The sequence below is a fragment of the Myotis nattereri genome, assembly GCF_964212035.1.
Source record: "Myotis nattereri genome assembly, chromosome: 2".
Lineage (NCBI taxonomy): Eukaryota > Metazoa > Chordata > Mammalia > Chiroptera > Vespertilionidae > Myotis > Myotis nattereri.
Window position 1 is genome coordinate 200,477,408 of NC_138076.1, and position 12,682 is coordinate 200,490,089.

A 12,682-nucleotide genomic window follows, 5' to 3' on the forward strand; every position below is an offset into this window, starting at 1 on the left:
AACTTTCCAACCAAGTCTCCTGTGCTCCCCAACATAGCACCAACATTTTTAAGTTTGCTGTGGTTTCTGCTCCTGCCAGTGGGTGCTGTGAATGAACATCTGGTTGCTTGGAAGCCAGATGTTCTCACCAGCAGAAGTCAGAGGGTTTGGGAGGCAGCCAGGGAAAAAGTGGTGCTTGAAAACCACCGTTAGGACACTTTTGTTCCCCTTGTCTTGACATCGTGTGTGCCATGGCCAAAATGATACATGTGTGTTGAGATGCCCCAGCAGTCTGAGAACCATGGGGTCAATTTAAAGAGAAAAAAGTGAAAACTAAAGAGCCTACTGTCTGCTTATAGGGTTTGGAGAAGGTGTGAGAGGCAGGAGGCAAATCATGACATCAGGCTCTCTGCACAGTCCACCCACTGGGATGTGCTGTCAGCACTCCTGCCCAAAGTCACTTATAGCTGAGTTCTTCCCTAACTAAGGGAAGAGGAAGAAGTTGGCCAAGCACAGAATGAGTTTATAGAACCTGCAGAATATAAGAAGTTAAGGTCCCTGCTGCTTTGCTTAAGGGACTATCACCTTCCTTTCCAAAGCCTTCTAGTCTGGTTAGGACTCCTTGGTCATTGATTGGCGTCACGCATGGCAGTGATCTTGTAGATAGTAACATTGTGGCCCCTTGGTGACATAGAAAGAGCACAGGCATTGTGGCTCCCTTCTTTCCATCTATGAAATGGGGGAGTGGGTTCCCTGAGTGCAGTGAGAGTGCCTGGAGTGTGCGGTGTCACAGTTGTGGCTCTGTGTAACGCTGACATTCTGTACCCTTTGGTCTTGCCTTTCATGTACCACAGGATCGATAAGCAAATAAGCAGGTTTCGGAGGTGGTTACCTAGGAAGCCAATGAGGCTGGACAAGGAGACACTGCCAGACCTGGAGGAGAATGACTGCTACACTGCCCCTTTCAGCCAGCAAAGGATCCATCAGTGAGTGTTTCCTGGGAAAGCCCTTACTTTCAAAGGATGGGCCATTGCGGGAGAGCCTCCTCCTGCATGCCTTGCATTCCTTGGCACGTGCAAGGAACAGCATGATGCCTTTCTCCCCTGAGAGTCCTGTGAGTGTTCATATTCCTTTTATTTTAGTCAGGATAAGCAAGGTGCTCCAATAAGGAATCCCCATATCTCAGTGGCTTAACACAATTGAACACACGTTCGTATGTGTGTTGGGTGAAGGACCTTCTGCATGGTGATGCAGAGACCCAGGCTCCTTCCACCTTGTGGCTCTGCCAATCCCCAGTGCAGAGCCCCCTGCAGGCTCATATGCAGCCAGCTGGCGGACAAGGAAGCTGGTCTACATTTTTCCCTGTTGAAAAAGGGGTTGTTGGTTTGATTGTTTTCAATCTTAGTTTACTTCTCAGTTCCCCTTTCTTCAGCAACTGAGTTGCCCCAGGAAAAGCCACATTGCCTCGCAGCTGGCTTCCTGGCTCATCTATCAGACAGTCTCTGAACAATAAATTGTCACTTTTGACATACAGGTGGTGGGAGGAGAAGTTGGCTAAGTAATTGAGCCTTTGAGGACTTGCAAAAGTCATAGAGAATTGACTGAAGCTTCTGAGGTGACAAGAAATCATGGCCAGATGGCAGGGTTGGTGATAGGAGAGAAGAGCATGCCAAAGACAGTAAACAGCCTTTTAAAGGGGGTGGGGGGATAAATCAGGTCAGCCCAACCTCTCTCTCAGCCAGACTTTAGGAATTCCTGGCTCTCTCTTCCCCAGCCATAGAGACAGCCTCTGTAAAAATGAATTACCTGCGAGGAGGGAAGCGATGAGATTTAAAAAAAAAAATAGGTTGCTGACTTTGAGAAAAAAACAAACCAAATGGCAGTTGTCAAGTTACAGGAAGTGCGAGGTGGGGGCACGCTTTAGCAACAGAAAATCAATGAAAGTCTGTGGGCTTCTAGAGCACAAAGGAGAGAAAAACAATCAAAAATAGTTGTTCTGCATCAAAATATATAATGCATAATGCAAAGGAAGCAACTCAGGAAGCCTCTGAAATAACCGAACTCTAGATCCAAACAGGTCAGACTGATGCCAACCCAACCACATATGTGAACATTGAAGAAGACATGAAACTCACAGCCCGGCCTCAAAATTCTAGTTCAATCTTCCCGTGGGAAATAAGAACTGAGAGGGACTTTCTGTTAACTCAGAGTTCAGGACCTATGGGTGTTTTCTTAGAGAAAAAGACAGATGAAAGCTGGCATGTTCCTGCTCTGGCTTTAAACCCTCGTTATGCCTATGTTGTTCATCTTGAAGCTTCTCACACAAGTGATTATTTGGTTTTAAATTCTTCTGGAGTAGAGTCTGATTCACATTCAGATTTTCCCTTTGCTTCCGCCCTGCCTGAGAGAGTACCTAGCACAGTGCAGGGTAAATGAATGGATGAATGGATGGGTAGGTGGGCAGATGAATGGAGGGCTCAATGAATTATATGGTGTGTACTATGGGATTTGTTTTACTTCAAAGACATATAGGTAAATGGGAGAAGAATGGGATGGATGGATAGTTGAATAGATGGATGGAGAAATGAATGAAGTATATGGTGTGTGCACTGGGGTTATGCTTTGCTTAAAAGGTATAAAGGTAAATGGAAGAGGAACTGGATGGATGGATAGGTGGATAGATAGATGAAATACATGGTATGCACGTAGGGTTTTCTTATTACTTCAAAGACATAGGTAAATGAAGAGGAAAGTTTCCCACTATTCATCTTTATGCTGATTCTGTTTTCTGATGTTCTTTCTTTATCTTTTTAAATATTTTTATTGATTTCCAAGAGGGATAGAAACATTAATGATAAGAGAGAATCATTAATCGGCTGCCTCCTACACTGGGGACTGAACCTGCAACCCGGGCATGTGCCCTGTCCCGGAATCGAACTGTGACCTCCCGGTTCATAGGTCAACACTCAACCACTGAGCCACTTTGTTCTTGCTTTAGAACAACGTTTCTCAGCAGGGTTCTCAAAGTCAGGAGCACCTGGCCTCCCATCAGGACCTCTAGGTATTAGAACCAGGAATCAGGTCTTTATAAATGTTTTAAAATATGTGCTAAATGGCCCAAAAGGTGTGTTTCCATGGTTGAGCATTGAGATATGAATCAGGAGGTCACAGCTGGATTTCCAGTCAGGGTACATGCCTGGGTTGCAGGCTCAATCCCCAGTAGGGGGCATGCAAGAGGCAGCTGACTAGTGATTCTCTCTCATCATTGGTGTTTCTCTCTCACACACAGTTCATTTAAAAAAATTGTGTTAAATGAAGATGATAGCCTGTGTGATAGCGGTATTCAGCCATCTCTCTCACATATATGAGAAGCATTTTTTTGACATGTTTGAGTATTCATTCACTGAAAAAATGGTTTCATTTAATAGTCAATAGTTTGCTGATTACTTCTTGTCAGGCACTGTTTGGGTACAGAGGCTATAAATAGTACACTGTCTTGACCCCAGCATAGTAAAGACAGAAGACCATCTAGAATAATAAAAGTTGTATATGCTAATTAGACCAGGTGACCTTCTGGACGAAGCAGGCGCTGCGAGGGAATCCTGGGTCCCGGGTGCCAGAGGGAAGCCAGTGCTGGCAGCCAGGGGAAGGAAGGCCTACTCTTGCACAGATTTCGTGCATCAGGCCTCTAGTTTTAAATAATTATAAACAGTATAATGGTGTGACTTAAAAGACAGGGTGTTACAGTCTTCAGATTTGTTGGGAGGTTGGTAAGAGATGAGGGTTGGTCACAAGAAGAAAATGTTTGTGATGGGTCTTGAAAGGTAACACTTGTCCAGGAATTTAAGGGGGGGAAACACATCTCGGAAAGAGAGAATCATGTATGTATCAAAGAACAAAGGTGTGCTGCAGAATGGAGTGTTTGAAGAACTACAGTAGTCTTCTGTGAATGGGAATAGGATGTGAGAACACTTGGTGTTACTGTTTGAAAAAATAGAGTGATCCATGGAAGATGAACTTTCCAGGCAGGAGAACTAAGGAAAAAGCAGAGGGACAGCTAGAACGAAGTAAATCTAAGAACCGGACCTTAGTAGGACCAAGAGAATAACGTAGGCAGTTGGGAGATGAAAAATTCAACAAGGTCTTGAATGTTATGGGCAGTGGAGATTTCTTTCTGTTTGAAAATTGTCGTGCCACACAGACAATATCCCTTTTCTTTTATCCTCACTTGAGGATATGTTTCTATTGATTTTAGAGAGAGAGGAAAGGAGGGGGTGGGGGGGGGAGAGAGAGAGAGAGAGAGGAAAGGAGGAGGTGGGGGGGAGAGAGAGAGAGAGAGAGAGAGAGAGAGAGAGAGAGAGAGAGGAGAGAGAGAGAGAGAGAGAGAGAAAGAGAGAGATATGAGAGGGAAACATCGAGTGGTTGCCTCCCATACACTGTACATGCCCTGGCGGTGCATAGCACAATGCTCCAACCAACTGAGCCACACTGGCCAGGGCAAAACATCCCTTTCATGAGTGTGTGTATGTAAGATTCCAAGAACACTGGCTGTCAAATTGGAAACAATTGTTTGGTGCGGTCAGAAAAACATGTGCCTAAGGATACTTTGAGAGTGATGTTAATGGCTTTAAAGTAATCTGAAGTAGGTGGTTAATGAGCTTTGAGGATTATAAAATGATCTGGTTTTCCAAATGCAATTCAAGATCCTGTGTGACTTCTTGGTTCTGCGGAATGTTTGATATTGTATTTGTCAGGAGTAAAAGAGAATAATCGGTGTGAGTGTCTATACATGAATGTAGTAGAAAAAGAGACAAAAGAGAATTGAAAGTTTAATAAAGAGTGATCAAAGTGGGAAAGAGCCTTGAAAATACTTTGCTCTCAGAATAAAACCCAGACTCCTGTTAGCTCACTAGCTCCTGCTTTCATCCTCCAGTTGTGTGCTCTGGGTGCATTGAACTGCTTTGATCTCCTTAGCTCGTGAGTGTGAGTCCTTTTGTCTCCTGTCTGCACATGCCCTTCCCTCTGCCTGGAATAGCCTTTTCTCCTAGACTCCCTTCTCTCAAAGTTCATCAGAGACATTTCCTTCAGAAATCCATCCAAGGGTTCCACCCCCAGCTCTGGCTGCAGTGTACTCTTCTATGTCTTGGTAATATTTCCCCCCGTCATAGCTCTTCATTAATAATACCATCAAGTTTAATTGCTTTCTCCTAGACTGTAAGTTCCTTGAAAGACTGTCTGTATCATCACCTTTGAATCCCAGCACTGGTGCTTAACAATGATAGTTAAATGAGAAAAGAAATGAATAAATAAAAATGAAAATGGGAGAATCATAATAGTAAAGAATAAAGGTGTTGTGAAGTTAGCTCACTGCACACTCACCTCAAACCAAATTCAAGACATTTTCTCCTCAAATGCAGTCCACATTCTTTGTCCTCTATCCAGTAAATAGCACTAATATTTGTCCAGGTACTGAAACCGAGTCTGGAAGCTAGTCTAATACATCCCTCACCTCCGCTTCCCACACCTTATTTATCTCCCAGGGCTGATGATTTTATACCCGAAGCGAAGCATGTCTTTCATCTATTTTTACCACCATTTTCTCACTTGTAAAACCTAGAAACAATGGAACAGGTCTCACTGGCTCTATCCTTCCCCACCTCCAATCCATTCTCGCAAGTGCATACAGAGTGATGTTTTCAAAATGCACCTTTATTCATGTCACTTCACCCGGTTTAAAAACCTTAGAATAAATAGCAAAACTATTGAGATGACGTATAAGGTCTTGGAAGGCTTGCCGGCCTTCTCAGCGATTCCTTTCTGCTAACTGCTAACTCCTTCCAGCTTGATCTGCCTTCTGCACTGTCCACCTCTCATTTCTTATGATCCAGACAGAAGACAGATACAATCAATCTCTCTCTCTCTCTCTCTCTCTCTCTCTCTCTCTCTCTCTCTCTCTCTGTTCTTTGGACACTCTCTGCATTAGGGCATTTGCACATGCTGGAATTTTTGTCTCATTCTTCCCTGTTACTTTTATTCATCCTTAAAAATTCAACTCCAAAGACTCTTCCCAGGGAAGCCCTCTCCCATCTTTCCAAAGACAATGTCTCCTTGCTTAATGCCGTTTAGCTGCATGTTTCTTACATTACATTTTTCACATTTGAAATTTTATAATTATTTGGGTATTCTATGATGAATGCCCAACTATCCAACTAAACTTTAAACTCCATGGAGGCATGTCCTTGTCTGTTTTTGCTCATAATTATATCTTCAGTAGCTAATGTAATGCCTATCATACAATAGATGGTCAATGCTTGTCTGCTAAATGGACGAAGTAAGGATAAAAGTAAAATGATATCATGGAATAATATGATCATAAACCTTTATGCTTTGAACTACATTGCACACAAAAAATTAAATTTGAGAATTAACTTACAAACAAATAGCTCATCATTCTATTTGAACATATATCTGTGTTTCAGAAGCAATGAAAGCAAACCTTCCTGTACTTCTCTCTACAAGTCAATATAGGATATCACATAAAATGGGAAAACTCTTACTAGGTTCCAGACATTATTTTAAGTATTTTAATCTTCACAACAACCATATGAGAGAGGAGGTATTCTCATCACCATTTTACAGATGAGGAGACTGAAGCACAAAGAGGTTAAGGAACCTGCAGTAGGTCGCACAGCTAGGATAGTCAACCTGCCTGAACGACCCCCAGATATCAGTGTTTTCACACTTTAGAAGTTCATTGTGGTTCACATCATTGTCTAGTGTGGGTCACTGCAGGGAAAGAGGTGCAATATCTCTGCGATGCCGGGGTCCAACCCCAGCGGGTCCAGGGGTCCCCAAAGGTGTAGACGGAGTCGGCGAAGAAGGAAGGACACGGAGACAGCGTTCAGTTGATCAGCAGCCTAGCCAGGATCTCCAGCCAAGTTCTGGTCTCTCTCCAGAGAGGTTCTGCTGTTTATTGTTTTGTTACATCCGTATTTATACCAGTTGATTTTAATCCTGTCAATTTCTATTACAAAGGTTAGGGCGTTTCTTATCTCCATTCCAGGGAGTAAAGGTTATGTAGCTTAAGCATGATTGTTTGTAGTTAAAGTGATTAACTACCCGCCTGGCACTTAGTTAAGGAGTTTCATCCCCTCCCTGACTTCAGGGAAAAATTCCTACCTGGGGAAACAACCTTTCTAGGAGAGGCATCCCCTCCCTGACTTCAGGGAAAAATTCCTACCTGGGGAAACAACCTTTCTCGGAGAGGTGACCTTGGTTAAAACACACAGCGCTAAGGGGAGCAAACATATTAAGAACAGTATGCTATATACGCCAGGTCCCTTGAAACATATGCTGTGCAGATGTTTCTATCCTGCAGCGACTGTGTCAAGCAGCAAGAATGGACCGGCTTCCGGCACTGCTCCATGCAGTTGTTCAAGGTACCAGGCTACGTCTATCTTGCAACTCTGCCTTCCCTAGATCCCTTGCATCTGGTTAACAGACAGGGGAGAAGAGGTCTGAGTGATCTTGTGGGATGTTTTTATGGGCCAGGCTTAGAAGTGGTGTACCGCACTTTCCCCCACCTTTCATGGTCTAGACCTCACTCATGTAGTTACTCCTAACTTGAGAGATGTTAGGATAACTAGTCTACCTGTGTGCCCAGGAGGAAAAGGGAATCAGTGTTGCTGAATGACTAGGCAATCTGTCTCGGTGATGGAGAAGGAATTCAAATTCAGACAGGGAGCCTTACAATCCTGTACTCTTTTAAAAATATATATATGTTTTTATTGATTTTTACAGAGAAAGGAAGGGAGAGGGATAGGGTGATAGAAACAGTGATGAGGGAAGAGCATCATTGATTGGCTGCCTCCTAAATGCACCCTGACTGGGAATCAAACCAGTGACCTCTTGGTTCATGGGTCAATGCTCAACCACTTAGCCACACCAGCTGGGCACGATCCTATACAGTGAGGTCTTGACTTGCAAGTTTAATTCATTCCGAGACCGAGCTCGTTACGGAGCTCGTTAACTCAAATTACTCTGTCAACTCAATGCAAAAAATCGATGGAGAGACAGCTGGTATCTCAAAAAACTCGTTAGTCGGGACACTCGCAAGTGAAGGCTCCACTGTACTCTTAAGCATTATGCTCTCACTGAGGATTTTTCAACCTTGGTGCTATTGACATTTTGGGCTGAATAACTCTGTGTGGGAACCATCACATCATTGTAGGATGGTTAGTAGCATCCCTGGCCTCTGTCTATTAGATGTTACTAGCAGTTCCCTCCCCACTTAGTTGTAAAAATAAAAAATCTCCAGACATTGCCCAGTGTCCCCTGGTGGGAGGGGGGCAAAAAATTGCACCCCTGTCCCCCTTGATAACTTCTGCTCTGCTGTCTTTTATCATGTGACACCCTTTTGGTAGGACCACCCACTGTCTGAGACAAAATAGATTTTAGTCAAATCTGATGACTATGACAGACAAGTCCATTTAAAAATTAATTTATTCCTCTTCACCTCCTTGCCTGTGAATGTCGGCCTGTATCACCCACTGCCATTCATTCTTAAAATGGCAATTGCAGTAATGCCCTTGCGACAATTACTTTCTACAGTCAGTACTCATAATAAAGGTTTTCTGCTGGTAGAGAAAAGGAAGTTTGGGAACGAGGCATGTCGCTTTTTATAATAGCTATGCAGAGTATTCTTGCAAGAAATAGATTAATTCTGAATTGCCTTTCAGACGAATGTTTGTGTTAGATACAGGCACAAAAATATTCCTTTCTGTTTTTTTTTTGTTTCTATTATTACCATTATTTTATTGTTATGAAAATCTGTAAAAGTGAGATAAAATTAAATACGGGCCACTTCCTAATAGAGGAATCTGAAATTTGTGTTTGCTGTGAATGCATATGTTTAAATGGGCATTCATTCATTCATATGTTCCATGCCCTTTGTTTTTCTGGGTGCCTGGGAATCCACAGTAAACAACAAGGCAAGGATGCCTGCCCTCCTGGAGCTGACATTTTAGCTGGGGTAACTGGCAGTGAATTATAATCAGTGGTCTCAATCAGGGGATGATTGGGCAATGCCTGGAAATGTTTTTGTCCCAGCATGGGCTGAAGCATGCTACTGGTGTCCAGAGGGTGGAGGACAAAGATGCTACTAACCACCCCTCCCCCAACAAAGAATTGTCCATCTCTGAATGTCAGTAGTGCTGAGGTAAACATTTTTTTTAAAAAGCCAATTGGAAAGCATGTTAGAAGATGATGAATGATATGGAAAAAGAGACAAGAGTAGTAGGGGAGGGGAATGGAGAATATTGGTGCTAAGGTGAGGGTGCCGACGGCATTCTTTAAAAACTGTTTCTATTCTTCAAGTTAGGCCTCAAACAGGAGGTGTGAGTGGAGAAAGGCTAGAAAGAGGTAAGAGAGGGAGGGAGAGAGCCCCAGGGAGGGGAACAGCCAGAGCAAGGCACTAATCTGCAAGCACCTTGGGGTATGTTTCGAGGGAGAGTAAGACCCTTGTGGCTGGAGCAGAAAAGACAAGGAGACAAAATGGGAAATAGGGGGCAGACCAATTATGTCCAGTCCTGTGGGCCATTATAAAGACTTTGGCTTTTACAGGGGTGTGATATGGGTCTAGCTGAAGTTTTTTTCGACGTTTGTTTTATTAAATGTAATGGGGTGGCATTGATTAATAAGATTATATAGTTTTCAAGTGTAAAATCCTATGCTACATCATCTGTATATTACATTGTGTGCCTACCACACAAAGTCAAATCTTCTGTCACCCTATATTTGACCCCCTTTACCCTTGACTGGCTCCCTAACCCCTCTTCTGTCTGATAAACACCATACTATTATTTTGTGTGTTGTTTTTCTTCTTTGTACATTTGTTGCTTTCATGAATGGTTCTTGAGAATATCATGCTAAGTGAAATACATCAGACAGAAAAAGCTAAGACCCATATGATTTCACTCATCTGTGGGATATATATAAAACTCACTGAACTTTTGCAAAGTACTATTCTGACTGCTGTGTTAAGAACAGATTGTATAGAGCAAGGGTAGAATCAGGGACCAGTTAGGAGGCAACTGCCATATTTCAGGTAAGAGATAATATGTTTATACATGCAGTTTGGTTTCCAGCTTTTCAAAGTCTATAATGAAGATATATACCACACATAGCTCAGCATAACTCCCATATAACACCTTGCAAAGCTTGGTTGTCACAAAGTATTGTAATGTGGGTCCTGTGCATATAGGAAATGGACATTATAAAAGACTCCTTCCAATGAAATTTGCTCACATGACTTGCTCCCCCTTCTAGACTGAGCCACTGAGGATGGGAACTGTGTGTTGACATTGAGTGGCACCTGGAGAATGGCTAAGCTCTAACTATGTGATAGAGTTAGCTTTATGGCCACTGCTGGAGGATAGAGCCTGTTCTGCATCCTAAACACAGAACATTCTGATGAAAATTCTAAACATGGAGTCAACTAGTCAGTCAATTGCGGTCTCCATGTTCACGTTGACTTTATCCCTGACTTGGTGATTTATTTTTGGTCTCAGTAGACCATCTTCCCTATCCATAGTTTTATACCCATTAAATTCTACTATCAGGAATGATGCTTGACCCTTAGATCTTTAACTCATGCATCATATTTTAATTCATGTGTCATGTGCATAGATGGGCAGCATACAAAGACCACTTGACCTGAAATCTGCTGACAGTCCCTTCTCCCTTCTGGAATGTAAGCTAGGGAAACATTTTTTAAAGTCTAGGGAATAACAAAACAGTACAGCTCATCGTGCTCAAGAAAGCACTAACCATGGAAATCTTGGTGCTGGGCCAATGAGGGCTGGTAGGGATGGGAGAAAGTTCCTGAAGGGCCAGTGGGTAGGAGATTCTTTGTAACCTCCCTTTGTTTGCCTTCTTATCATTTAACCTTCCTCTGAACCAAACAAGCCAGCAGACCATGGAAGCAAGGTGTAAAAACAGTGATTGGTCAAATGGTGGTTTTCAAGCAGTGGTAGCAACAGTTGCAGTGATAAAGCAATATTGGCCATTATTTATAAACTAGAAGCCCGGTGCACGAAATTAGTGCACGAGTAGGGTCCCTAGGCCTGACCGGCAATTAAGGCCCTCCTCCCCCCACCCAAGGCTGCCAGCTGCTAGCCAGGGTCTTCCTTCATTCTGCGCCACCTCCTGGTGGTCAGCACACGTCATAGCAAGCGATCAAACTCCTGGTTGGTCAAACTCACAAGGGGACAATTTGCATATTAGCCTTTTATTATATAGGATAACTCTGTATTGCAGAGTTAAACCATACACCCATTACAACTCTGAGGGTCTGGATAATAAGATAAAGGTCAGAGAGACGGAATGGCTTGCTCAAGGTCACTCCAGTCAATGCCCGATGAGTGAACAGGAGAGAAGTGTGTTTTCTTCACAATGCTGCCACCTCATGTATGTGCCACATGAACAGAGCCAGAATACAGTTTTTCAGCCACATTACACTAGTATGAGCCTGTGGATACAAAGATATATGGTTGCCTTTGGAGTTTATTGTTAAAGCATTTCAGGTGGGTTAGAGACAAAGAGAATAACATGCTAAAATAGAAAAGAAATATTCTGAACCAAGGTTAATATCATTTAGAGTAGGCATTCAAGTTCAGGAGAAAATGGGCCCAGATTGGCAGGCTTCAATGGTCTATATAACCATAATTAGGTTGATAAGTGAGCCAACAAATTGGCCGGTAAGCCTAGCGGGCAGGGCAGGGGGAGAAACACAGTAAGTCACATGGTTCTGACTGTCAGAGAGAAAGAACATCAACCCCTAGTGAAGCAGTGCTTCCGAGCCTTTGGAAGAAATGAAATTCTTACATGGATAAGGGACCTCTAAATGAAGTAGTGACAGTACACTCAGCAACCTTGTTAGAGCAAATGCCTTGCAGGGCTTTTCTGGGAGCTGTTTCCAGTGAGTCCCTCAGCATGGTTCTGGAGAGTTAATTTATTGCTCATGCTCACAAACTTCTTCAGGAGATTAGGCATTCCTTCAGCAAAATATTGCCATAAATCCTAAACTAATCAAAGTGTAAATCTTGGTTGTTTGAGCTACATTCCACAGAAATTAAAGTTGAGAACTGATTAAAAAGCAGAAATAGCCTCACATTCCACGTGCATATATTTTGTGCTTGAGAAGCAATAAAGCAAACCTGTGGGTATGCACTTTCATTAAGTCAGTATGCGATGTGGTTCAGTCATTGTATTTGGTATCCACAGAACTGGGCCTGCAGGCTGCTTACCAGCCACGCCTGTATGGGCACCTAAAGATCTGACCCTGCAGAAAGCTCTCCTGCACGAGCCAGCTACCCGAGGTTGTCAGTGTCGGGGTCATTGTACTGAAGCATTATAGTTTCAGAAGGCCCCTCTTGAAGCTCAGACAACCTCAGAGAAGACGATATAATACAACAGTAGGGAGTTTATCGAAGGAATAATGATAGCTCATTTGTATTGTTCTTGCTAGTTTGCAAGTACTTCACAACTATAAATTCATTTAGCCCTGTGAATAAGGTACAGTCCTTATCCTCAATTCTGTAGAGGAGGAAACTGAGGCACAGAGAGGTTAAGCAACTTGCCCAAGGTCACACCACTGGCAAATGGTCGGGCTTGGATTCTAAGGCCAGGCCTTCTACCTCCAGTC

General features: G+C 43.1%; 1 protein-coding gene across 1 annotated transcript in view; it reads left to right on the forward strand.

The window, feature by feature from the left end:
• Window positions 1-12,682, forward strand: part of ANO4 (anoctamin 4) — a 249,092-nt gene that overhangs the window by 161,148 nt on the left and 75,262 nt on the right. The window contains exon 9 of the mRNA XM_081083106.1: window positions 834-965. Coding sequence (XP_080939232.1) covers window positions 834-965 — 132 coding nt within the window. The remainder of the gene's footprint in view (window positions 1-833; window positions 966-12,682) is intronic.